The sequence below is a fragment of the Anomaloglossus baeobatrachus genome, chromosome 6, assembly GCF_048569485.1.
Source record: "Anomaloglossus baeobatrachus isolate aAnoBae1 chromosome 6, aAnoBae1.hap1, whole genome shotgun sequence".
NCBI classification, from domain to species: domain Eukaryota; kingdom Metazoa; phylum Chordata; class Amphibia; order Anura; family Aromobatidae; genus Anomaloglossus; species Anomaloglossus baeobatrachus.
The window spans coordinates 304,079,114-304,107,052 of NC_134358.1; the positions used below are offsets into that span (position 1 = coordinate 304,079,114).

The 27,939-nt window shown below is 44.1% G+C and overlaps 1 protein-coding gene and 1 non-coding gene across 3 annotated transcripts in view; one reads left to right on the forward strand and one right to left on the reverse strand.

Moving 5' to 3' along the window:
* The window catches only part of LOC142243230 (uncharacterized), a 255,092-nt gene that overhangs the window by 197,078 nt on the left and 30,075 nt on the right, over window positions 1-27,939 (reverse strand). For both annotated transcript variants that reach the window (XM_075314907.1, XM_075314906.1), the window contains exons 6-9: window positions 27,522-27,546; window positions 14,752-14,796; window positions 8,140-8,184; window positions 3,465-3,512 (exon numbers count right to left, since the gene is read on the reverse strand). In XM_075314907.1, the coding sequence (XP_075171022.1) occupies window positions 3,465-3,512; window positions 8,140-8,184; window positions 14,752-14,796; window positions 27,522-27,546 (163 nt within the window). The remainder of the gene's footprint in view (window positions 1-3,464; window positions 3,513-8,139; window positions 8,185-14,751; window positions 14,797-27,521; window positions 27,547-27,939) is intronic.
* On the forward strand, window positions 4,352-4,574 carry LOC142244782 (small nucleolar RNA U3). The gene has a single exon (XR_012724648.1). It is a non-coding gene; the product is annotated as a small nucleolar RNA U3 (small nucleolar RNA).

Sequence of the window (27,939 nt, forward strand, 5' to 3'; positions counted from 1 at the left end):
GGCGTCTGGAGCTCCCACGTGTGTCCGCTGTTTACATTAAACAAGTATTCATTAGCTGCTCCTCACCCCCGCTGACTGCAGAGAGAGGTGGGCGGCGAGCAGCTAATGAATATTCGTTTACTTTAAGCAGCGGGCACACGTGGTTTCTCCAGCGCCGGCTTCCTGCAGCAGCGACCCTCCCTGACTCCTGTGATGCCACTCCACAGCGCGGACTCCCCACAGCTCCCTACCCCGCAGCTTCAGACCATAAGACGCACCCCACATATACATATACATACATACATACATACATACATACATACATACATATATATATTATATACACACTCGTGCGTGGCGGGGACCTGGAAGCCAGAGCATCGTGGGGACAGAATCGGGGACTCACTGGAAGCTGCGGTGACGTGTATGTCACTTGCGCAGGCGCAGTTCAAATGCCGCGGTGCATGCCGAAATAGGTTACAGAAACTGGCGATTATGTATGTAGGATATATATTTTATGTACCACTATGATGCAAAATATATTTTTGGAGGCACATGTTTGTTTTATTCTTCTTTACTAGGTTGATCATACGGGTTAAACAATGGGAAAGTGTTCTGGACATGGCAATACAGATATGTACTTTTTTTTTATTACTTTGTTTTCACATAAAAACAGTAAATTTAGCTGCAAGACATTCTTCAGTCATTTTTCTCCTACCTTGCTTTGTATCTTTTAAACAACTTTATTGGTACTTTTTTATTTTTTTTAAACTTAGTTTCAGTTAGGAAATTCAAGTTTCGTAAGTCTTATCGTCGGTCTGATACCCTGCAATACTAGTGTGTTGCCGGGTATTAGACCTGTCAGTGTTACACAGACAAGGTGTCAGTTAGACCTTGCTTATAAAGACCCTATGTGTGTGTGTGTTTGGAAACTTCTGTTTGCACACACGGTTGACCTGGAAAGGGAAGAATCCCTATTTAGCTTTAAAGGGAACCTGTCATCAGAAATTTCGCCCAAAAGCTAAAAGATTCCCCCTCTGCAGCTCCTGGGCTGCATTCTAGGAAGGTCCCTGTTATTATTATGCCCCATGTGAGACCAAAATAAAGCCTTTATAAAGTTCTACCTTTTTGTATGCAGCTTCTGTAAATCCGACACGGGGGCGGGCTCTCTGCCGTCCGTTATTCTGCCTCCTGGTCCTGTATGCCGCCCCCATCGCTCCTTTCCATATCTGATGCACCGCCTACTGCTCCAGCCATCCCCGCGCATGCCCAGTGCCAGTCTCACAGGACTGAGCACTGTGACTGCTGGTGATGTGTGCGCAGGCAAGTGATTATGGACGGGGCTGTGACTGTTATCAGCAAGTACCCGGCCATAATCTCTTGAGCGCGCAAACCTCTCCAGCGTCACACTGAGCTCAGTGTAGATGCTAGACTGTATGGGCTGCTTCCAGGGATGACGTCCCTTTGTCATGTGATAGTATTTCGAACACGCCCCTATCACATGACAAAGGGACGTCATCCCTGGAAGCAGCCCATACAGTCTAGCATCTACACTGAGCTCAGTGTGACGCTGGAGAGGTTTGCGCGCTCAAGAGATTATGGCCGGGTACTTGCTGATAACAGTCACAGCCCCGTCCATAATCACTTGCCTGCGCACACATCACCAGCAGTCACAGTGCTCAGTCCTGTGAGACTGGCACTGGGCATGCACGGGGATGGCTGGAGCAGTAGGCGGTGCATCAGATATGGAAAGGAGCGATGGGGGCGGCATACAGGACCAGGAGGCAGAATAACGGACGGCAGAGAGCCCGCCCCCGTGTCGGATTTACAGAAGCTGCATACAAAAAGGTAGAACTTTATAAAGGCTTTATTTTGGTCTCACATGGGGCACAATAATAACAGGGACCTTCCTAGAATGCAGCCCAGGAGCTGCAGAGGGGGAATCTTTTAGCTTTTGGGCGAAATTTCTGATGACAGGTTCCCTTTAAAGAGATAACACGGTACAAAGATATATTTTACCTGTATTTAGCTTTAGTAGTGCAACTTTGGCAGCAATAGTTTGTGGGCTACACTAAAGGTGGCTTTACACACTGCAACATCGCAAACGACATCGCTGTAACGTCACCGGTTTTGTGACGTAATAGCGACCTCCCCAGTGACATTGCAGTGTGTGAAACACATCAGCGACCTGGCCCCTGCTGTGAAGTTGTGATCGCTACAAATCGTTCAGGACCATTCTTAGGTCGTTTCCCGCTGTGCAGCATGATCGCTAGAAAGTTTCAGTGTGTAAAGGGGACTTTACAGCGACTTTGTTAGCGACTTCCCTTTCAAAAAGCTGCTTTACAACGTCCCCAATGACTAGCTAGGTCGTTCTGCAGGTCCGGATCGCTGTTGCGTCGTTGGCCAGGTTTGCCTGTTTGACAGCTCACCAGCGACTCACCAGAGACTTAGCAGCGATCCCGGCCAGGTTGGGATCGCTGGTGGGATCGCTGAAAAGACTCAGTGTGTAAGGGGGCCTTTACAGAGCACCCAAGATACTAGAACAGTAAAAGAAAAACCGAAAGTGATTCAATTTTGGGAACTAAACGTCACGGCGCAGGCTTGGGGAAGGTCCACCGTGAGCCAAAACACACAACAAGGGTTACACCACGACAAACAAGTGGGACACTAACAATGGTGGGCCCTAGGACTAGTGAGGGGGAAGATGGACACCTCCTCCAATTACCTGCCACTGTACCCTGCACTCCTAGCAAGTCCCTATACAGGTTCCTCATCTGTCGCAGAGCAGGAACCTGAAGCCCTGAGAAGACCCAACAATAGGTCCCTGGCTATGGAGTTGGCAAGTGTAGGACGCTAGCCTCACCGCTGCACTGAAAAAAAAACACACCAGGGAGGGAAGACAAACAGGGGGAACACAACAACAGACTGCTGCAGTCAGCACCAAGACTGCAGCCACACCAGCAATTTCAGCAGAGGATTTCAGCAGCTCCATCCACATCCAAGACAAGCATCCAAATGGCGAAGCGAATAACAGTCACCCTCTGCTGGTAGCAGAGGGTATATAGAGGGACTGGTTCCAAACCAGAAACACCTGAGCTGGTATTTAGCCTGCTTGCTGGCAAGGAATACTGACATTAACCCTGCAACTGCTAAATGAAAGAAAATCAGGTTTAAATAGAGACTCACAGGGAAAAGTGAGACTCAGACCCTGTCACTAAACTCTTATAGCAGACAGACGAGGTGCCTCTAAACCCCTTGTATTCATGTAGGGGTTTAACGAGCATTTTACCCCACAGCTGATTTCTTTACAAATTAGCTGAGAGAAGAATAATAATTACATCTTACAGCCACGAGATTTAGCTAAAAATGTTTCACTTTTACAGTAGATAAAAAAAAGTACCCTGTAAGTTATTATACCATTTCTCCAGTCAGACACTACTGTTTGGGCACATGACAGGGCTCAAAAGAGAAGAAGCACCATTTACCGTTTGGGGCGAAGGGTTTGCTGATGGTGGGTGCCATATTCACAGGCCCTAAGAAAAAAAAACAAATAGTTAAAACTTGACCTCATTTTGCAAATTACAATCAGTAAATTAATCCAACGGTGTCACACCCATTTGATCCAATTTGCATTTTCCAGAAATGAGTAAAATATTCCATACATGCCATTTTAGGGGCCAATACACAATGCCTAGCTTGTTAAGCTGTTTGTGAAGTACTAAACAACGGAAGATCCATCTTCATATGAGAAATAATGTACAGACGAAGCACAACAGCACCATGCATTACTTAACGACGACTGCAGAGCACTGAAGTACATTCATCTCAATGGGAGACAAAGCGCAGAACTTGTCTGTGGCCACTAAGCAATGTTCTGCCGCTATATTGCGTAGTTCTGGACACTGCTGGAGCAGTTTTCAGCAGATTGGTGTGTGACGGCTGTCATACCCCCCACCAATATCATATGAATGACCTATCCAGCAGAAGAGTCATCAATCATTAGGTCTTGGAGAACCTTGGCTTCTCCTCACATATGACTTTTTGATCACTATTTACTCCATTTTTTTTTTTTTTTCATCAGTGCGATGAAAGCTGTATTTTTGGAATGTATTTATTTTTACTGTGTTGACCATACCAGATAAATAATGGAATAAATGTTGGGAAAGTGTTATTGCTCAGGCTGTCCTAGATGTGGCAATATCAATTATGGTTTTTTTTTTTTAAATTTAGTTTGTTTTTACATAAAAAAAAAAAGCATTTTTAGGTGTAAAACAATTTTTGTTCGTACCTTGCATCTTTTTACAAATTATATTGTACTAACTTGCAAGTTATGGTTTGTTTGTTGCAATAGTTGAGCATGTTTTCAGTTAAAGGGCTAAAGTTTGTAAATTTACATTTTTACAGGATTAGCTTGAGAGATGTGCTCTAGAGAGTCCAAACTCACCAACCACGAAGAGGAGCTGTAGTGATCTCTCCTGAGCGTAAAGTGAGCTCTCAGTTCTGCTACATTGCAGGGGCTGATTGCTGGTGATGACCGCTCACCTTGTCTGTTAAGGCCCTGTCACACACAGATAGATCTGTGGCAGATCTGTGGCAGATCTGTGGCAGATCTGTGGCAGATCTGTGGCAGATCTGTGGCAGATCTGTGGCAGATCTGTGGCAGATCTGTGGCAGATCTGTGGCAGATCTGTGGCAGATCTGTGGCAGATCTGTGGCAGATCTGTGGCAGATCTGTGGCAGATCTGTGGCAGATCTGTGGCAGATCTGTGGCAGATCTGTGGCAGATCTGTGGCAGATCTGTGGCAGATCTGTGGCAGATCTGTGGCAGATCTGTGGCAGATCTGTGGCAGATCTGTGGCAGATCTGTGGCAGATCTGTGGCAGATCTGTGGCAGATCTGTGGCAGATCTGTGGCAGATCTGTGGCAGATCTGTGGCAGATCTGTGGCAGATCTGTGGCAGATCTGTGGCAGATCTGTGGCAGATCTGTGGCAGATCTGTGGCAGATCTGTGGCAGATCTGTGGCAGATCTGTGGCAGATCTGTGGCAGATCTGTGGCAGATCTGTGGCAGATCTGTGGCAGATCTGTGGCAGATCTGTGGCAGATCTGTGGCAGATCTGTGGCAGATCTGTGGCAGATCTGTGGCAGATCTGTGGCAGATCTGTGGCAGATCTGTGGCAGATCTGTGGCAGATCTGTGGCAGATCTGTGGCAGATCTGTGGCAGATCTGTGGCAGATCTGTGGCAGATCTGTGGCAGATCTGTGGCAGATCTGTGGCAGATCTGTGGCTGCAGTGAAATTGTGGACAATCAGTGCCAGGTTTGTGGCTGTGTACAAATGGAACAATACGAGTATGTCCATGATTTCACTGCAACCACAGATCTGCCAAAGATTTATCTGTGTGTGTGACGGGGCCTTTAGGCCTCTTTCACATGTCAGCGATTCTGATACACATGTGCTAGTTTTTATACATACCAGAATCACGGACATACGCAGACCCATTATAATCAATGGGTCTGTGCATACATCAGTGATTTTTCACTGACCCTGCCTCCATGCGGCATACTTGCGTGTCCGTGTAATCTGCACAGAAACATGTCCGTTTTTTTCTGGCATCACTGATGTCCCACGGACCACACTATGGTGTGATCCGTGAAAACACGTACCAGAAAAACACTGACATTGAAAATTAAAAAAAAAAACCAAAACAAACCATTTTGAACTCCCCTTCTCTAGCGCTGCTGTCTCAGACCTCAGCTGGCTGCTGCTTCAGAGCCGGCTCATTACTGCAGGCATATTCATGTATGAAGGAACAGCCAACCCACAAGTAGCTGCAGCGGGGGCGGAAACACAGCAGAGCCGAATAGTTCAGCACCACGAGCAGCAGGAACGGGGACAGGTGAGTATAAGTCCAGAAGCAATCACGAATAACGTATCACAGATAGCAAAGGGACAACCCACGTGTGCTGTGAATCACGGCACACGGAGAGACATGCGTTTTTTTACACGTCCGTGATAAACGTCTGTTTTTAACTGACGTGTGAAAACAGGCCTTACAGAGAGGGTGGAGGGGGGAAAAAAAAAAAAAAAAAAAAAAAAAAAAAAAAAAAAAATCACAAAAAGGCCCCCTGATGAAGGTGACAAAACGCACGTCGGAGGCAGGAGAGAGACACATGGGCCAGTAGTAATCCTATTATGTAAGTTTATAATGTTTTGCCCTTTCCGTATGTGCAGTAATTAGACTGATGGAAACATATAGATCCTCAATAGGGATTATCCTTTTTGATAAGGAGTATATTTATATAAAACACCGATTGTAGCCAAGTGTAATGATAGCATGAAGCCATACACAGGAAGGTGTGTTTTTTATGAATATGCATTTTTTTAATACAAGTTTTTACATATATATTTATATTTTTAGTGCAATTACAATAGCATTGAGATATTCTAGCATTGCTGCAGGGCTTTGAGGTATTGGGCAGGTGTGTGTATGTACAGTATGTGGATATGTATGTATTTTGCATGCATATGTATATATAATTATTAATAATTTGTGTACTCTTGTCTATTTTGTATACTCCCATACTGGTGGTATTTTCCTTTTTAAAAATTGTTTTTTAATGTAAGAAATAAAAATAACTTTTAAAGTTTGAAGTTGTGTCTTTGGCTATGTGCGAACTGAGCGTTTTCCGCTGTGTTTTTTTGCGCTTTTTTCGGGTGCGTTTTTGGGCTCAAAACTGCATGACTTTGCTTCCCCAGCAAAGTCTATAACTTTTCATTTTTGCTGTCCGCACACAGCTTTTTTTTTTTTAGCTGCCTTTTTGAGTTAAAAAAAAAAATGGACATGTCACTTCTTTCCTGCGTTTTTCACCCATGCAATGCATTGGAAAAATGCAGCAAAATGCAGTGATCAAAAATGCAGCAAAACACAGCCAATAGCGCACCGAAACGTTTTTTTGTGGCCAAAAACACAGCGTTTTTGAGAAGTGCAAAAACGTCATAATGCGCACATAGTCTAATAGTCCCCATTTCTTTGGTTAATCTTTTGTCTAGTTGAGGATGGACATAGAACTGTGAATCTATTCTTGTAAAATTTTGCAGGATTATCTGGAGAGCGACTACTCATCTGATAAGGGGGTCCAAGAAAACACAAAAACGACTGCAGCAAAGTCAGAATAAATAATTACACCAATTGTATATCATTAACTGTATTTACTGATTCAAAAAGAAAATGAAAAACAACGTAACTGATATATTAAAATGGAAGTAGGCTAGAGGAGCAAAAAGTAGGCAAAAATACAGGATAATGGAAATATAAATGGTTGGGAAATTGGATTATAAAAAATTATAATTACATATAGATGTAGTAATTGATATATTATATAGGTCAAATAAAGTGCAAGTTACCACATTAATATAATAGAGCTAATCCCATTGGCACACAATATAGACCAGAATACATAGCATGTGTGCATGTGTAAAGGCAAAAAATTAAGTGCAATATTTGCAGTGAAAATATATCATAAGAGATATAGATCTAATCACATGGGTATCAATGTGAACAAACTAGCCAGTAAAAATAGATTACTCATTAAACATTTAGTCCAGAGGTATTTCATATTGAAAGGCGACTACCTGCTTCTCTGCAAGCACCCCAAAGCACGTTTCGCTAGTTGCTTCCTCAGGGAGTAACCATTGATGATACAATTGGTATTTATTTTGATTTTACTGGAGTATTTTTTTGCATTCTTTTATATATTAGTATACTCTGGAAGTTTATTGTTATTCATTTTTTGGTATTGCCTTCTTTTGGTAGAGTTACTGATTTGGCAGCTATAAATTGACTAGACCCTCAAAATATAGATCACAGCAGTAATCTGATTTATGGAGAGGTCTCACTGTGCCAAGAGAGAAATCTTACTTCAGTCACTGCCTACAAGAAGAATGGCTGCTGTAACATAGCCGTTCTCTGACTCCTGACGCTCTTGAGTCGGGCAGCAAAAATCAGAAGATATATGTTTCTTCTAATGCAACATTACAAATCTTGGATGAATTATTGTAATGCAGAATTTGAACCATACAACTAGATTAGCAAGTCTAAAGCTGCAGAATTTATGGAAGGATTTTTTTTTTAACCAAAAGGACAATAATTTAAATATACCTGGTCTAACATTCACTGCAGGCTTCGCATTCTGCATTTGTTGAACTTAAAAATAAAAAAAAATAAAAAATTAGACACAAACATAAATATTGATAATTAAGAAAAACTTCATAATGACAGCATTTTTCTTACATTTTACAGAATATTAATTTAATCTAAAAGCAGATATTGATTTGTGACTCAATGGGGTTGTCCCATCAACAAAGATTTTAATCAATAGATCTTGGAAACATACAAGGGTTAAAAAAAAAAAACCCAAAAACTGTGTGCTCAGATAATCTTCTAAATGTGCCCCTGCTATGTACTGTGTAATGGATGTGTCTGACAGTGCAGTAGTATGTTTGGATATACCACAACTACTGGGCAGGGAGGGTGCAAAAAGAGTATAAAGACAAGAGCGAATAGGAGCACAATTGATTATTTATGTGAAGTATAAAATAAGTTTTTTTTACCAGGATTTTTTTATGCCTATGTGAAAAAAACAGCATACTAGGGTAAATTACTACAGGATGGTACATTGCTACAAGAAGGGGACTGGGAAAGGGGACATTGCTACAAGGGGACATAGATGGGCACATTACTACAAGAAGGGGACCAGGATGGGAGCATTATTACAAGATGAGGACCAGGATGGGGCCACTAAAAATGCCATTATTTATACTATATATACACATACGTGATTACTAAAATAAACAAAAAAAAGTGCACGTTATCACCACAGCCGTAACGACCCAAGCTATAAAACTGTATCATGACTCATGTGATGGATGCCATTTAAAGAAATAAATATGGGAAAAATGTAAAAAGGGATCCAAAAAGTGTATAGAAAAAAAAAAAATTACAGTATCACTAAAAATGTCACTTTGTCCTGCAAAGAATGCAGCCCACTAAATTCTTATTTTTTTATACGTGCTGCCCATATACTCAGCCAAAATTGAGACTACTGGTTTAGACAATGTTGCTGCAGTCAGACGCAGCCATTACACAGTACATACTGTAGGTAAGGCACATCTATAAGATCTGGGCACAGGAATATTTTCTTTAACACCTCCAATTGTGTAACTTGTTTTAATTCCCAGATCCAGTGATTAAAGTGTACTTTGTTCCTGGGAAACCCCTTTAAACACTTATTGCTTACCTTTAGCACAGGCTATTAGTGCTTAATTGTTTGGAGTTTGATCCTCCCTAATCAGAATACAGGGGCTGCAGGGCTCATTGGACATAGGCTGCTTTCACACTACGTTTTTTTTAACATGCGTCATGAACGTTTTTTTAACACAAAAACGGATCCAGTGCAAATGCGTTTTCATTTCAATGCATTTGCAATGGACTCGCGTCAATACGCGTTCACATGCGTTTGCGTGCGTTATAGTGAAGATCCAGCGACTTGCAGTTTTTTAACTTTTCAAAAACGCTACTTGTAGCGTATTTCTGAGCTGCGTCCAAATACTGCAAATCGCTGGATCCTGACTAAACAGCATGCAAACGTATGTGAACGCTGGCATACTGATAGACAGGATCCTGCTTGCTCTACTGAGCATGCCCAGAAACCAGCCTGGCGTGATCAGTCCCTCTCTCCCCCGCCTGAGAGCGGCGGACGCTCGTAGTAAGGTAAATATCGGGTAACCAAGCAAAGCGCTTCTTAGTTACCCGATGTTTACCTTGGTTATGTGTGCAGGGAGGCGGCTCTTAGCAGCTGCGGGCTCGTAACCAAGGTAAATATCGGGTATTCAAGCAAAGCACTTCACTTAGTTACCCGATGTTTACCTTGGTTACAGCTTACCGCAGCTGTCAGATGTCGGCTCCCAGTCTATCACGTTCAGTTTCCCTCACTCCCGATCACATGACTCCAATGCCCGCCCATAAACTTCAAGTGACAGGATCCTGCAAAATAACATGTGTTTGCATGCTTTTTTCTTTGCAAAAACAGGATTCGCTTTTGCAGCAAAAAAAAAAAAAAAAAAAAAAGAAAAACGTTCATGACGCATGCTAAAAAAACGTAGTGTGAAAGCAGCCTAAGCTGCAGTACAAGGCACAGCTATCAGCATGGACAAGACATTGATTCTATGTAAATAACAAAGGTTGCAGAACTCTTCAAGTATGCAGATACAACAAGCCCTACTGACCAGACACAGACTAAAGGCCCAGTCACACTAAACAACATCGCTAGCAACATCGCTGCTAACGAACAACTTTTGTGACATAACAGCGATGTTGCTAGTGATGTTGCTGTGTGACATCCAGCAACAACCCGGCCCCTGCTGTGAGGTCGCTGGTTGTTGCTGAATGTCCTGGGCCATTTTTTAGTCGTTGCTCTCCCGCTGTTAAGCACAGATCGCTGTGTGTGACAGCGACAGAGCAACAACTGAATGTACAGGCAGCAGGAGCCGGCTTCTGCGGACTCTGGTAACCACAATAAACATCGGGTAACCAAGAAGCCCTTACCTTGGTTACCCGATATTTACCTTCGTTACCAGCCTCCGCCGCTCTCAGCTGTCAGTGCCGGCTCCTGCTCTGTGCATATGTAGCTGCAGTACACATCGGGTAATTAACCCCATGTGTACTGTAGCTAGGAGAGCAGGGAGCCAGCGCTAAGCAGTGTGCGCGGCTCCCTTCTCTCTGCACATGTAGCTGCAGTACACATCGGGTAATTAACTCCATGTGTACTGTAGCTAGGAGAGCAGGGAGCCAGCGCTAAGCGGTGTGCGCTGGTAACCAAGGTAAATATCGGGTTGGTTACCCGATATTTACCTTAGTTACCAAGCGCAGCATCGCTTCCACGCGGCGCTGCTGGCTGGGGGCTGGTCACTGGTTGCTGGTGAGCTCACCAGCAACTTGTGTAGCCACGCTCCAGCGATCCCTGCCAGGTCAGGTTGCTGGTGGGATCGCTGGAGCGTCGCAGTGTGACATCTCACCAGCAACCTCCTAGCAACTTACCAGCGATCCCTATCAGGTTGGATCGTTGTTGGGATCGCTGGTAAGTTGTTTAGTGTGACTGGGCCTTAAAGTCCCAGAACATCCCTTTTACATAATGTGTCATAACAGAGCAGTTGTTGCAAATTATATGTAAAACAACCAATATTGTTCAGACCATGATCACACTGGCATCAGAGTGCGATTCTTGCATAGTTGAATTGCACTTAATCATGCTACTAGTCCTTTTTGTTAAAAAATACTTTAAGAAGAAACTTGGAGAAAACTGAAGAAAGCCTGAGTGACAAGTTATAACTAGGGCTGAGCGGATTCGGACCGTAAAAGTCTGGATCTGAGCGGTTTCAAAGATGCCCGGGTGCCGGATCCGGGCCAAAAATTCCGGGTGCACAATCCGGATCCGGCACTGGGGAAATTAAAGGGAAAATAAAGAAAATGAGAATTAAAACATACTTACCAAGACTGTGTCATGGTGGCAAACTGCTTTCGGGTCGCGCATTCACTTCCTGTACTGCGCAATAAGCTCATCACATACACACAACTTTTCATACTTTCCCTGCTCACCAGCCATCCTCTCGTCTGATTGGTTGCAGGCAGACGCGCCCCCAGCCTGTGACAGTATCTGGCTGCCTGCAGTCATCGCAGCTCAGTCAGACTACACTCAGAGCTGGCGGTTCTCTATGCCCCTGTGAGATGTAGTAGAGCTGGATGTATCGTCATGGGATCTCGTGTGGATTACGCCGGACCTGGAGCGGTGTGTTGGGGGTTAATAAAGTGGTGAAGGAGGGTGTGTTTTTGTATTTTATTCTCTGTGTTTGCCCTTATTTACTTTAATGTACAGGTTAATGATTCAGGTATCTCAGATGCCTGTGCCATCACTAACCTAGAGTTTAGTGCACTTCTGGCCATAAAACCGCGTCAAAAAATGTGTAAAAAAAAAAGGCTTTTTTTTGCCAGAAGGTGTAGATTGGGTGCAGGAATATGCTGTTAAAATTTCAGCACCAACTATAAAAATAATAATATTTATTCATTTATATATGCATCTCTTGGACAAAAAAAAATGCAATTTTCTGCTAGGAGATGCAGGTCTGTGAACTCTGACTGCCAACTGAGGTCAGGTTACCTGCGATCACAATTGAAGGACCATGGGATCCTCAAGCTGTGACCGCAAATAACGTGAGTGACGTCACCGCTCATTGCACAGCTCATTCATTCTCTGGAGCTCACAGCAAGTGGTTATTCTCTATGGCCGCTCGCCATGATATTCAGATGTAGCAGAGCTGAATATCCATGGGACCTCGTGTGGATTACGCCGAACCAGGAGGGCTGTGTTGGGGGTTAAGTGGTAAAGGCGTGTGTGTGTTTTCATATTGTATTCCAAATAAAGGATTTTTTCAGTGTCTGTGCTTATTTACTTTCATGTACAGGTTAATGATGCAGGTATCTGAGATGCCTGTGCTATCACTAACCTAGGGTTTAGTAGCAGCGGTGCGCTATTAACCCCTGCTAATACCCAGATTGCCACCGCTCCAGGGTAACGGGAAGAGCCGGTATAGCACCGGGATGGTCACATCTAATAGATGCAGCAATACCGGGCTGAGTATACCAGCCCCCAGCTGGCTTTATCTTGGCTGGGTATCAAAATTAGGGGGAACTGCACGTCAGTTTGTCTTTTATTATTTTTTTTAAATAAATTTAAAAAAAAAAACAAAAAACAGCCGCACGCAGTTTCTCTTCGGCCGGAATCACACATGCGTTGCATCACCCAGCAAAGCCTCGCACGTGTGACTAGGGGGAATGGATACACAGCACAGATACAGCCCGACAGCTGGGGGCTGCAGCCGGGGGCTTTATTTGTGCTGTCATCAGAATGCAGTGACCCAACGCAGATTGTTTTATTTATTTTTTACCACCATACTGACCCGCAGACACTTGCACTGATTTCCCCGCCCACCAGCCGTCCTGGCGCCTGTGATTGGTTGCAGTCAGCTGACAGGCTTGCCACTAAGGGTGGGGGCGCATCTAACTGCAACCAATTACACGCGTCGGTGGGAGGGCAAAGTAGTGAATAGTCAATTGTCTGCTCCGGAAGGCAAAGCGTGACCCGGAAGAAGTTTGCTGCCATGACACAGCGAGTAGATAGCGCACGCTCCTATCCCTTCCAAATTTTTTAATCTCCCGGATTCTGTTCCCCATTGACTCATGTGGGCACCGGATTCCGAACCGGATCAGATTTTTTGGTTTTTGTTTTTTTTTTTTAATTGTGCAATGATCCACCGGTCCGGGGTTTTTGCCAATCCGATCAGCTCTAGTTGTAACTAATGGACTGTCAGGAACTTCAGGGAAAATAAATAAATACTGCCTCAGTCAAGGGACTTGTTAATAAATAAAAAAAAACACAACAAAACAGATCCCGTGATGTCAGTATGAACAGAGTCTTAAAGAGGATTATCGTCATTTTACACATAAAAGTAATTGGCTGGCTGAATCACAGCAAACATGAGGTCAAGAAAGATATAGACATTTATCACTGAATTTGCTAATTTGGCTACTTGTGAATCTGTGCACCAAATTTATTTGCATTCCACTTAGTACACCATTTTCTAGTACCTATGCAAAAAAACCTTACAAATTATGAGAATATGGCGTATAGTTAAATGGATATTCTTATGTTAGCAAATTGGTATAGCTAGATAGAAAAAGTGAATTGCTGATTTTTATGCTATGTACCGACATTCTCATGTTAGGAGAACTTTTATCCTACATAGTGCACAACTTGTTGCCAAGGAGATTGACAAATAGAGCCTGGATAAATATGTGCAGTAGTTACAATCCAGTTAACAGCTCTCTCCAGTATGAAACCGGTAAACTATATCTTTGTAGCATGTTAGCCAGTAGAAAAAAAATGTTTAAGAAGAAAAACAGAGTCCTTAGTGGTCGATACCTTTTAATGGCCAACTATTTACCATTTTTCCAGTTAGCCAATAAAAGGTATTAACCACTGAGGACTCTGGGTTTTTGAACAATTTTTTTAAACTCTCTCCAGGCCGAGATTTCTTGACAGCAGTTAGTTGCCCAGCGCCCTCCTTATCGGGTCTTGACCAGCCCCCTCCATCCACATTTTCCAGAGCAGTTCTATCACTGTTCTCACTTTCCAGCCATGTCAATGCTCAAAGGCCCACTTACCTTCATATGCAAATATAGTGATAACTGACTCCAGCACCAACTATAACATGACTATAAAGGAGTCATAGTAGCAGGCAGAAGAGTCAGGACGAAGCTACAGAACCAGAACTCAAGGTGACGTGCCCACCCCAACAGAAACAAGAAAGATAAAGAGGCTGTGGATTGGTGTGCTGCTGTACACACAATTAGAATAACCCTTTAACCACCGTACTGCTGAACCTATTAATGATGACGAGCAGTACTATGCTTGCGTGCTCAGTAGTCATAAAAAGCAGCTGGAAGCTCGGAAGGGCTCGACTCGGGTACCGAGTATAATGTAAGTCTATAGGGAATGTGAGCATTTTTTCTGGAAGATCTTCTACCATTTGAGAAAAGGTAACTATTGGGAATACAGAACTTAAAAGCATACAATTACATCAGCAAGTCTTTTTTTTTTTTTTTTTTTTTATAGGCTGCATTTTTTGTCCAAGGGATAAAATATAATTTTCTGTATACCTTCATAAAAATTCCTTACAGGTTGCACCCTCTTTATTTCTTCAACTTAAGAAGAAGAAACAAAAAATTAGTCATCAACACAGATATTAAGACTACAAGACCATTCTTAATTAAAACACTTTTCTTACATTTAGTGTACATTAGATTCTACATAATGCTACTAATTCCCTGTGTGGGATTTCAACACTTATGGCCTATCTGTAGAATTGTCAATGTTTGATGGTTTTGGGGACCGTTTCCCCCCCCAGAATAAAGGAATTGTAGGGCTCATAATACTAAACTGCACCACAAGGCCCAGCCGTCAGCATGCACAATGTAGGGGATACAGAGCTCAATTGTGCAAACCCCAGTGATCAGACTGACTATCCTAGAAATCTCCTTTAGGCTATGTGTACACAGTGTCTTATAGGCGCTCCCTGTATAAAATGAACATAATGCACAGCAATGTCAAAACGACACGTTCCATCTTGGGTCACAGCCTTTCACCACTTCAGGCGTCGGAAACCGTGGAACTACTAGAAGCAGTGACATGGTGGAAGCTGGGGGTTCTCTATACTTGACAGAATAGAGTAAGAATGACAGCAAAACTGCAAGTCAAACCACTTTAGGAAATCTACCACCAATGTCTGCATGAAGCTCTGTGGGTGTGCTGGAGACTAACATACGCCATGTGCACAAAGCCTTAAGAGTTTTCGGGCCTTGGAGTTACTTTCTTCAGTCACTGTGGGGCTAGACTGACAAATCCTGACAGACCATGATCACACTGGCATCATGGTGCCACACTAAGGTTTTTACTGAACCAAACAACTATTAAACTAGTTGATTTTTTTAATTGGTCGGTCAGGTTCCTTTTGGAACTGCTGGGAAAAAAATATGTTTCAGCAATCAACAAACCAGTAAAAATAAATAAAGCTGACCCCATGATGCCAATATGAACAAAGCCTTATAAAACAGACACGTAATTAAGAATGATGGAGGTTTTATTGATCAAGTACTGAAATCGCTTCAGTATTGGTTAGATATTTCTGTACCTTAAAGGAATCTGTCATCAGACTGAAGCATAATATAGGAACAGAGCCCTTGATTCTAGCGATGTTCACTTACTAGGCTGCTTAATGCAGTTTTGATAAAATCATAAAATCACTGTTTTGTCTGCTGAAGATCTAGTAGATATCTGATTGCGGTGATCTGTATAACCCTGCCAACACCACTGCTTTGTAGCATTCTGTGTATGCATAGTGTACATAGAAAGATAATCAGTGGCAGGGATTTAAAGAGCATGAGGACTACATGGCATAAGATAACTAGTCATTAGTGATAATCTCCTGCTGATAAAAGACTGATTTTTATTGAAACAACAAGCTGCCCAGTAAGTGACACATTGCTGAAATCAGGGTATCAGCCCCTGCAGCATGCTGCTCCTAGAGTAAATGCTTAAAACCTGCTGACAGATTCCCTTTAAATTCTGAAAGTATCTGTAAACCAGATATAAAAATGATCATAACTTTACTCTCAAAGGTAATGGATTAGATGAATCAAAACTAGAACAAAGGAACCATCATTTCCAGTAGGATTACGGTAATGGCGGACAACGATTTGTGCGTTTGTGCAATTTGTAAAATTGTCCTAGTCGTGAATCTGTGCATATTATTTATATCATATGCCATTCAAAGGGAACCTGTCACCAGTTTTTGGGCCTATAAGCTGCGGCCACCACCAGTGGGCTCATATACAGCATTCTAACATAATGTATATAAGAGCCAGTCCCGCACAGGCGCACTACAATGCTTTGATCTGCCCTGCTCAGGGAAGATCAAAGTGCACCTGCACAAGACCTCAATGCCAGCGAGTGTGAATGGCGTACGACACGTCATGCACCGCGGCTTCAGAAGGATGACAAAGATGGCCAAAAGAGGAGGCACCGGAGGACATAGATGCCCATATGACCCACCGCAGCGACTGTTTAACCCTTTCACGACCGGCCGATTTTTCGCTTTCCGTTTTTTTTTTTCGCCATTCTTTTTCTGAGAGACGTAACTTTTTTATTTTTCAGTCAATATGGGCATGTGAGGGCTCATTTTTTGCGGAACAAGCTGTACTTTTAAATGAAACCATCAGTTTTACCATATTGTGTACTAGAAAATGGCAAAAAAATTCCAAATGCTGAAAAATTGCAAAAAAAGTGCGATAGCACTATGGTTTTTGAGATATTTTATTCACTGTGTTCACTATATGGTAAAACTGATGTGTGAGTGTGATGCCTCAGGTCAGTGCGAGTTCGTAGACACCAAACATGTATAGGTTTACTTTTATATAAGGGGTTAAAAAAAAATCGGAAGTTTGTCCGAAAAAAGTGGCGCACGTTTTACGCCATATTCCGTGACCCGTAGCGTTCTCATTTTTCGGGATCTTAGGCTCAATGACGGCTTATTTTTTGCGTCTCGAGCTGACGTTTTTAACGGTACCATTTTTGCGCAGATGCTACGTTTTGATCGCCTCTTATTGCATTTTGCGCAAAAGTTGTGGCGACAAAAAAACGTTGTTTTGGCGTTTGGAATTTTTTTGCCGCTACGCCGTTTACTGATCAGATTAATTGATTTTATATTTTGATAGATCGGGCGTTTCTGAACGCGGCGATACCAAATGTGTGTATATTTTTTATTTTTTTAACCCTTTAATTTTCAATGGGGCGAATGGGGGGTGATTTGAACTTTTAGGTTTTTTTGTTTTTTTTTAATTTTTTAAAACTTATTTTTTTACTTTTTTTTTTTATTTTACTAGTCCCCCTAGGGGGCTATTGCGATCAGCATTCCGATCGCTCTGCAGTATCTGCTGATCACAGCTGGAAGGCTGTAAACAGCAGATACGCTGTCTTTCTCTTTTGCTGTGCCCCGGGCACAGCGAAAGTGAAACCAATTCATGTGTAGTACAGGAGTCATCACATGACCCTGTGCTACCATGACAACTATCGGGAGTCACGTGATCGCGTCACGTGACTTCCGGTTTCGGCGGTAAGTAAAACTTTACCGCGATCGCGCTTATAATGGCGCTGTCATGTATTGACAGCGCCATATAAGGGGTTAATCGGCACGAGCAGATAACGATTCTGCTCGTGCCTAGCAGGCACACATCTCAGCTGTGAAAATCAGCTGAGATGTGTGCCGATCGCGGCATGCTGCCGCCGGAGGACCGCGGGCAGTAAGATTATGTCATTTAGGACGTAATTTTACGGCCCGCGGTCGTTAAGGGGTTAAGTATTATAAAGTGTGTTTTTTACGTTCTACACAGCGGCCTCGCTTTTATATAAGGCATGTTAGAATGCTGTATATAAGAGCCCGGTGGTGGTGGCCGCAGCTTATATGCCCCAAAACTGGCGACAGGTTCCCTTTAACACACAACTTTTAGTACCTACCCCAAAACATTAAAACAATGAGTCATGATTAATCTTTTGGAGTGAAGTACAACATATTTATAAGTGCATTTCCAAATAAGAGTTGCAAAAACGTTGATTATTCTAGATGGTCAGTGTTCTTAAAAAGGTAAGGAACAAATACATTCAAGTTTCAACCTTCATTTTTTCAATCCATAAAAAGTCACAATTTTCACAAACATCAACAGTAACATTTAACACATTAGTCTCCAGCTCTCTGCTGATACCTGGTAGTGTACTAAACATGCTGGTGTAATTTGTGCCAAATTAATCATTAAGGCACGACAGTCATTTGATAAATATCAAGATTTAAAGCAAATTATGCCTTTTTTTAGTAAATGTGGGTTACTTTTCCGATATTGTGGAAAATCGCTGGTAGGAAATGGTTGCCTTTACAATCCATTCATTAAAAGCATAAAAACAAAAACTTACCGTTTATTATTTCAAGATTTGACAGTAAAAATACACTAGCCTTCAAATGAAAAGGGCAACACAATGGCACACTGTGGGTGTCTTTAGAACAAATAGGCCACAGTGCTAGAAAAGCACAAGTTTTACTTGCACAGGGATGCCACGGGCACCTTCTGTACAAGGCACTACAACACAGCCACAATTACTGGAGCTCTGTTGCAGTTCTCTGCACAGCAGGTGTCAGAAAGCTCCACTGAGTAACGCAGAAGGGATCGCTGTCCTTGACTGTCAGAGGAAGACTTCCAGGTGTTGGATCCAACCATTCTGGAACATTTTTACAGAGAATACCGTTTTAATGTACACATTCTGCATCTACCCACTGAATGGTAACCTCTCCATGCACTCTTCATTTAATACCTCCACCATTTATTTCAGTGGGCACCATGTAATTCTTTACTTCCCCTCCAGTGGCACTTCAGAGGAATTCAACACTTGCTGGTGGTGGATTCTTCAGATTACGGATGCTTGCTGCTGTTCAGTGGGAGATTCTCTTATCAGCTCACTTTCAGAGGTTCCTTCTATTAAAAGAAATGATTGCCCAAACCTAACAACCCCTTTACACTGAAGCTCAAGAACTCTCCATCAATGAGGCTCCTGTGCCTCAATATTCAGAAGGCTTGGTCTCAGCACCGGTTTTACCACTTGTAAAGTGCATCAATATTCCTCATACTGGGGCACTTTCCTAATAAACGTTTGCTCACACAAAGCAGCCAGGAGCTGCCATATAATTCACATGGGGGCTGTAGAGCAGCTGCTTGTGCCTGTGAGGGGCCAGGAGCTGCCATATAATTCACATGGGGGCTATAGAGCAGCTGCTTGTGCCTGTGAGGGGCCAGGAGCTGCCATATAATTCACATGGGGGCTGTAGAGCAGCTGCTTGTGCCTGTGAGGGGCCAGGAGCTGCCATATAATTCACATGGGGGCTATAGAGCAGCTGCTTGTGCCTGTGAGGGGCCAGGAGCTGCCATATAATTCACATGGGGGCTATAGAGCAGCTGCTTGTGCCTGTGAGGGGCCAGGAGCTGCCATATAATTCACATGGGGGCTGTAGAGCAGCTGCTTGTGCCTGTGAGGGGCCAGGAGCCGGACAACTTTATTATTAAAGGGACTGTCCATCTTTTATTTATTTTTCTTAATAGTGATGATTTACTGATAGTACTAAATAGGCATTACAGATTCAGCCCACGTCTGTCTTGTGAAGCCTGGTAGTGCAGTGTTCCCACAGATTACCCAGCACACATGCACTCAAAATGGTAGGCTGTGGTGAAAGCTGCAACAACAGGCAGGTATTTTATTGCAAATGAGGATATCTATGCTGAAACAGTAAGGCCTAAGCCACACGGCATGAAAATCGGAGCGATTGGAGTGCGAAAAAAAAAAAAAAAATGCATTCCACTCGGACCACTATTAGCCTGTGTGTCAGCGCACATGAGCGATTGTTTTCTCCGTCCGATTAGGGCTGAGAAAATAATCGCAGCATACTGAGACTGTAGTGCGTTCCTGGTTTCTCTCGCACCAAATTCAAGTCAATGGGGCGAGAGAGAGAGAGGGGAGGAGAGAAAAAAAAAAAAAAAAAATCGCACTGCACTCGCGGTGCACCGGTGTACCACGAGTGCAGGGCGAAAATGGCAAAATCCGGCAACGGAGGAGAGAGGGAGATAAATACCTCCCTCCCCTCCTCAGAGCCGCCCCCCCCCCCCCCCCACAGCTGAGGTCCGATCGCACGGTCGGACGTCAGTCACAGGGACACTCGGGTCTGCTGTACTGCCAGCGTGAGCAGAGTGTCATGCGAGGGGATCGCAGTAATCCCCGCGTGGCCCCAGCTTAATACATTAACTCATGTCCCTAGGGGGACAGGCCCACGATCAGGGTTTGCAGCATTTTGGACACAGCATGATTCAGTTGCGTCCAAAACGCTGTGTTGTACAGTACAAGCACAGTGGATGGGATTTCTAGAAATCCCGTTCCCACTGTGCTTGTTTTTTCCACAGCAAACACTGAGGAGGAGACATGCAGCCCCGCAGGTCAGGACCTGCTGCGTCCAGGACGCTGTGAGTCCCGATCGTGGGCACATACCCTTACACCCAATTAGTACGTCCGTGAAACAGTCACGCGACTGATCCGTATTTTTCACAGACACATTACAGTGTCTGGCAAAAAAAAAGAAGCCCCATAAATACAATATGTGCCCATAGCTTCCTATATATAGTGTGATTGCCCCAAAGATCCCCCTATACACAGTATAATGTCCCCACATATCCCTAAATACAGCATGTTCCCACAGGTCCTATATACAATATGTGCTCACAGCTCCCTAAAAACAGTATGTGCCCACAGCTCCTATATACAATATGTGCCCACAGCTTTTTATACATAGTATGACTGCCCCAGAGATCACTCAATACACAGTATAATGTCCTCACAGCTCCCTAAATACAGTATTTGCCCACAGCTGTCTATATACAGCATGTGCCCACAGCTCCCTAAATACATTATGACTGCCCCAGAGATCCCCCTATACAATAGCAAAATGTCCCCACCGCTCCCCAAATACAGCATGTCCCCACCGCTCCCCAAATACAGCATGTCCCCACCGCTCCCCAAATACAGCATGTCCCCACCGCTCCCCAAATACAGCATGTCCCCACAGCTCCCCAAATACAGCATGTCCCCACAGCTCCCCAAATACAGCATGTCCCCACAGCTCCCCAAATACAGCATGTCCCCACAGCTCCCTAAATACAGCATGTCCCCACAGCTCCCCAAATACAGCATGTCCCCACAGCTCCCCAAATACAGCATGTCCCCACAGCTCCCCAAATACAGCATGTCCCCACAGCTCCCTACATACAGCATGTCCCCACAGCTCCCCAAATACAGCATGTCCCCACAGCTCCCTACATACAGCATGTCCCCACAGCTCCCCAAATACAGCATGTCCCCACAGCTCCCTACATACAGCATGTCCCCACAGCTCCCTACATACAGCATGTCCCCACAGCTCCCTACATACAGCATGTCCCCACAGCTCCCTACATACAGTATGTCCCCACAGCTCCCTACATACAGCATGTCCCCACAGCTCCCCAAATACAGCATGTCCCCACAGCTCCCCAAATACAGCATGTCCCCACAGCTCCCCAAATACAGCATGTCCCCACAGCTCCCCAAATACAGTATGACTGCCCCAGAGATCCCCCCTATACAATAGCATAATGTCCCCACAGCTCCTTACATACAGTATGTGCCCACAGCTCCCTACATACGGTATGTGCCCACAGCTCCCTACATACGGTATGTGCCCACAGCTCCCTACATACGGTATGTGCCCACAGCTCCCTACATACGGTATGTGCCCACAGCTCCCTACATACGGTATGTGCCCACAGCTCCCTACATACGGTATGTGCCCACAGCTCCCTACATACGGTATGTGCCCACAGCTCCCTACATACGGTATGTGCCCACAGCTCCCTACATACGGTATGTGCCCACAGCTCCCTACATACGGTATGTGCCCACAGCTCCCTACATACGGTATGTGCCCACAGCTCCCTACATACGGTATGTGCCCACAGCTCCCTACATACGGTATGTGCCCACAGCTCCCTACATACGGTATGTGCCCACAGCTCCCTACATACGGTATGTGCCCACAGCTCCATAAATACAGTATGACTGCCCCAGAGATCCCCCCCTATACAATAGCATAATGTGCCCACAGCTCCTTACATACAGTATGTGCCCACAGCTCCCTACATACGGTATGTGCCCACAGCTCCCTACATACGGTATGTGCCCACAGCTCCCTACATACGGTATGTCCCCACAGCTCCCTACATACGGTATGTGCCCACAGCTCCCTACATACGGTATGTGCCCACAGCTCCCTACATACGGTATGTGCCCACAGCTCCCTACATACGGTATGTGCCCACAGCTCCCTACATACGGTATGTGCCCACAGCTCCCTACATACGGTATGTGCCCACAGCTCCCTACATACGGTATGTGCCCACAGCTCCCTACATACGGTATGTGCCCACAGCTCCCTACATACGGTATGTGCCCACAGCTCCCTACATACGGTATGTGCCCACAGCTCCCTACATACGGTATGTGCCCACAGCTCCCTACATACGGTATGTGCCCACAGCTCCCTACATACGGTATGTGCCCACAGCTCCCTACATACGGTATGTGCCCACAGCTCCCTACATACGGTATGTGCCCACAGCTCCCTACATACGGTATGTGCCCACAGCTCCCTACATACGGTATGTGCCCACAGCTCCCTACATACGGTATGTGCCCACAGCTCCCTACATACGGTATGTGCCCACAGCTCCATAAATACAGTATGACTGCCCCAGAGATCCCCCCCTATACAATAGCATAATGTGCCCACAGCTCCCTACATACGGTATGTGCCCACAGCTCCCTACATACGGTATGTGCCCACAGCTCCCTACATACGGTATGTGCCCACAGCTCCCTACATACGGTATGTGCCCACAGCTCCCTACATACGGTATGTGCCCACAGCTCCCTACATACGGTATGTGCCCACAGCTCCCTACATACGGTATGTGCCCACAGCTCCCTACATACGGTATGTGCCCACAGCTCCCTACATACGGTATGTGCCCACAGCTCCCTACATACGGTATGTGCCCACAGCTCCCTACATACGGTATGTGCCCACAGCTCCCTACATACGGTATGTGCCCACAGCTCCCTACATACGGTATGTGCCCACAGCTCCCTACATACGGTATGTGCCCACAGCTCCCTACATACGGTATGTGCCCACAGCTCCCTACATACGGTATGTGCCCACAGCTCCCTACATACGGTATGTGCCCACAGCTCCATAAATACAGTATGTCCCCACCGCTCCCTAAATACAGTATGACTGCCCCAGAGATCCCCCCTATACAATAGCATAATGTCCCCACAGCTCCCTAAATACAGTATGTCCCCACCGCTCCCTAAATACAGCATGTCCCCACAGCTCCCTACATACAGTATGTCCCCACAGCTCCCTACATACAGTATGTCCCCACAGCTCCCTACATACAGTATGTCCCCACAGCTCCCTAAATACAGCATGTCCCCACAGCTCCCTACATACAGTATGTCCCCACAGCTCCCTACATACAGTATGTCCCCACAGCTCCCTAAATACAGCATGTCCCCACAGCTCCCTACATACAGTATGTCCCCACAGCTCCCTACATACAGTATGTCCCCACAGCTCCCTAAATACAGCATGTCCCCACAGCTCCCTAAATACAGCATGTCCCCACAGCTCCCTACATACAGTATGTCCCCACAGCTCCCTACATACAGTATGTCCCCACAGCTCCCTACATACAGTATGTCCCCACAGCTCCCTACATACAGTATGTCCCCACAGCTCCCTACATACAGTATGTGCCCACAGCTCCCTACATACAGTATGTGCTCACAGCTCCCTACATACAGTATGTGCCCACAGCTCCCTACATACAGTATGTGCCCACAGCTCCCTACATACAGTATGTGCCCACAGCTCCCTACATACAGCATGTGCCCACAGATCCCTACATACAGTATATCCCCACAGTTCCCTACATACAGTATGTCCCCACAGCTCTCTACATACAGTATGTGCCCACAGCTCCCTACATACAGTATGTGCCCACAGCTCCCTACATACAGTATGTGCCCACAGCTCCCTACATACAGTATGACTGCCCCAGAGATCCCCCTATACAATAGCATAATGTCCCCACAGCTCCCTACATACAGTAGGACTGCCCCAGAGATCCCCCTATACAATAGCATAATGTCCCCACAGCTCCCTACATACAGTATGTTCCCACAGCTCCCTACATACAGTATGTGCCCACAGCTCCCTACATACAGTATGTGCCCACAGCTCCCTACATACAGTATGTGCCCACAGCTCCCTACATACAGTATGTCCCCACAGCTCCCTACATACAGTATGTGCCCACAGCTCCCTACATACAGTATGACTGCCCCAGAGATCCCCCTATACAATAGCATAATGTCCCCACAGCTCCCTACATACAGTATGTTCCCACAGCTTGCTATAATGACTTGCTATACTTGCTATAAGGACAATACGTCCAAAATGCAGACGATTTTTTAACAACCTCAAGGGATATGAGGAAATGGCCCCCTCTTTTGTACATTGATGTCCTATTTTTAATCAACTATGGAATAAAAACTGATGTTATATTACCGGACGTGCTGTTGGAAAACCTCTTTTTGCCTTGGATCTGCACTGAATCACCGACGTTCAGCCTTCCGTGCACCGCCTGGATTTAATTGAACTCCTGGGAAGCTAATCTACCTTGGTTGAGCTGAAAACACATTTTTCTTCTTAGTTCCTTAAATACAGTATATGCCCACAGCTTCCTATACACAGTATAATGCCTCCACAGCTCCCTATAAATAGTTTGATGGCCACAGAGATCCCGATATATAATTTTCCCATGGTTCCCAATACACAGTATGATGGACCCTGCAGCTCCCTATATACACAGTAGGATAACCGCACAGTTCCCCTAAGGAATCATGGCTCCACTGCTCACTTACATACAGTATCATGGCCCCACAGACCCCTATATACAGCAGTACTATAGCCCCACAGGCCCCCTATACATCATTCCAATATTTCCCTAAAGTAGAATGTCCCCACATCTCATATATACAGTATTATGCCCCTAAAGCTCTTATTTACAGAATTATGGCCATAGAACCCCCTCAAGTATATCTACACAGCTCAATATACAGCATAATGCCCCCCCAAAACGCTCTATATACAGTATGATGTTGTCACATATTGCCTATACACAGTACGTCCCCACAGCTCTTTATACAGAATGATTATCCTCAAAGCTCTCTATACACAGTGATGGCTCCCAAGATGCCCTGTTTGCACTTATGTCCCCACAGCTCCCCTATATACAGTAGGATGGCTCCAGATTGCCACTATTTACAGTATAATAATCCCAGTGCAAGCCAGGCTGATATCTGTCTCTCTGCCACCACACCCAGTCACTGGCTGAGAGATGGTTTAGCACTACTTAATCAGTAGGGGGGGAATAGAGTACACTTTAAAACACTCATATCCTCGAAATTTTATCTGGCATTCGAAGAGAATGCTCTTAAAAGTAGCAATAAGAGAAAAGCTACAATGACAAAATAACCCCAGAAGAAAATGCAGAAATGCATTTCAGAAAGAACGTTTTGAGGGATTTAACTGTAGGAATAATGTACAATCTATCAAGAATAAAAAAAGAAAGTATTTGTGCAAAAATATGGAATACTTTATTTACAAACAGGAATAAAAATATTAAAAACCACCACAAGAGATAAGGGGGTACATGATGTGTAGTAGAATAAGGTCTCCGCAAAACTGGGTTAAAGTACTGCCAGTTACTCCACAATCAAGAAGAAAAAGACAAAAATTCTCTCTCATTAGAAAAGTATATTGTGAATATGAGGAGGAAATGGCTAATTACACCCAAAAAGGACCATACATTCCCATTGGGAAAACACCCATAGGAATAATTAGACCAGAGTCTCAGACCACCATGGCATCCCCAGAAAAAAGTGAGGGGAAAACATGATGACCCAGGAAGGGAAGGACCTCATGCAAAACAACATGCACATGGAAAGTGTATCCCAGTCCACCAAATGTAACGTGCAATGTAGTACAAACAATCACAATGTAGACAAAGGAAAAAAACAATATCAGAAAAAGGAGAGGACCATTATTTACCTAAGGTGCAAGTGCAACAAGGAGGTTAAGGAAGTCTAATCCCACATCTGTACAGATCCCCTAAACACAGGAACGCAGGATCACCAACGCGCGTTTCACGAAGGTACTGTTTCTTCCTCCTTGAGAAAGCAACAGTACCTTCATGAAACGCGCGTTGGTGGTGATCCTGCGTTCCTGTGTTTGGGGGATCCATACAGATGTGGGATTAGACCGCCTTAACCTCCTTGTTGCACTTGCACCTTAGGTAAATAATGGTCCTCTCCTTTTTCTGATATTGGTTTTTTCCTATGTCCACATTGTGATTGTTTGTAGTACATTGCACGTTACATTTAGTGGACTGGGATACACTTTCCATGTGCATGTTGTTTTGCATGAGGTCCTTCCCTTCCTGGGTCATCATGTTTTCCCCTCACTTTTTTCTGGGGATGCCATGGTGGTCTGAGACTCTGGTCTAATTATTCCTATGGGTGTTTTCCCAATGGGAATGTATGGTCCTTTTTGGGTATATTAGCCATTTCCTCCTTATATCCACAATATACTTTTCTAATGAGAGAGAATTTTTGTCATTTTCTTCTTGATTGTGGAGTAACTGGCAGTACTTTAACCCAGTTTTGCGGAGACCTTATTCTACTACACATCATGTACCCCCCTTATCTCTTGTGGTGGTTTTTAATATTTTTATTCCTGTTTGTGATTGTAAATAAAGTATTTCATATTTCTCTGGTCTTTGATGCACTTTTTTGAGTAGTGCAGACATTGAATCAGCATATTGGGGCTGGTTCTGTGTCCACATTAATGGCTCATTTATTTAGGGTTTTTTCCCCTCAAGAATAAAAATAAAAAAAATGCATTGAATTGCAATAACCGATTATTTAAAGGTAATCTATATGAAAAATAAATTATTCTGTGTGCCAAACCAGTAATCTTCAGAAACATTGAATGGCACATATAGTACGCAGAAAAGTATGGTACTATAGTGAAGGGATAGTGAACAGCACTGCACAGAAGCTCACCGTCTTTCTGGCAAATGCATAGACATAACGACCCATTTGGAAAATAAAATACACTTACCGGCCTTTTTTAATGCGCTCAGTTTCTTTAAAGTGAAGAAGCAAATCAGTCCCAAAACAAAAGAAAAGAACAGTTAACCTTAAGAAAACAAATGCACAATTACTTGGGAAAACAGTGAGTAACGGATAACTTTCTCCACTGCAGAGAATGGAAAAAGCTACATTTTAATCCCATTGCTCAAGTGGAAGTTAATATTCCGCTGTATTGTGGACAGAAAAAGAAAACCCAAAACACGTTTACTCCAATGAGGGAATTTCTGTAGCATGTTTGGAAAGAGGCATATAAATTTTAAATGTTATTATTACATATGCTGTAAAACTATTTTTACAAAGTCCTTAAAATAATTAAGGAAAAAAAAAAAGCAATAAAACTAATCTTTTAACACAGGATTTGGTTACATATACCCACAAAACTCTCC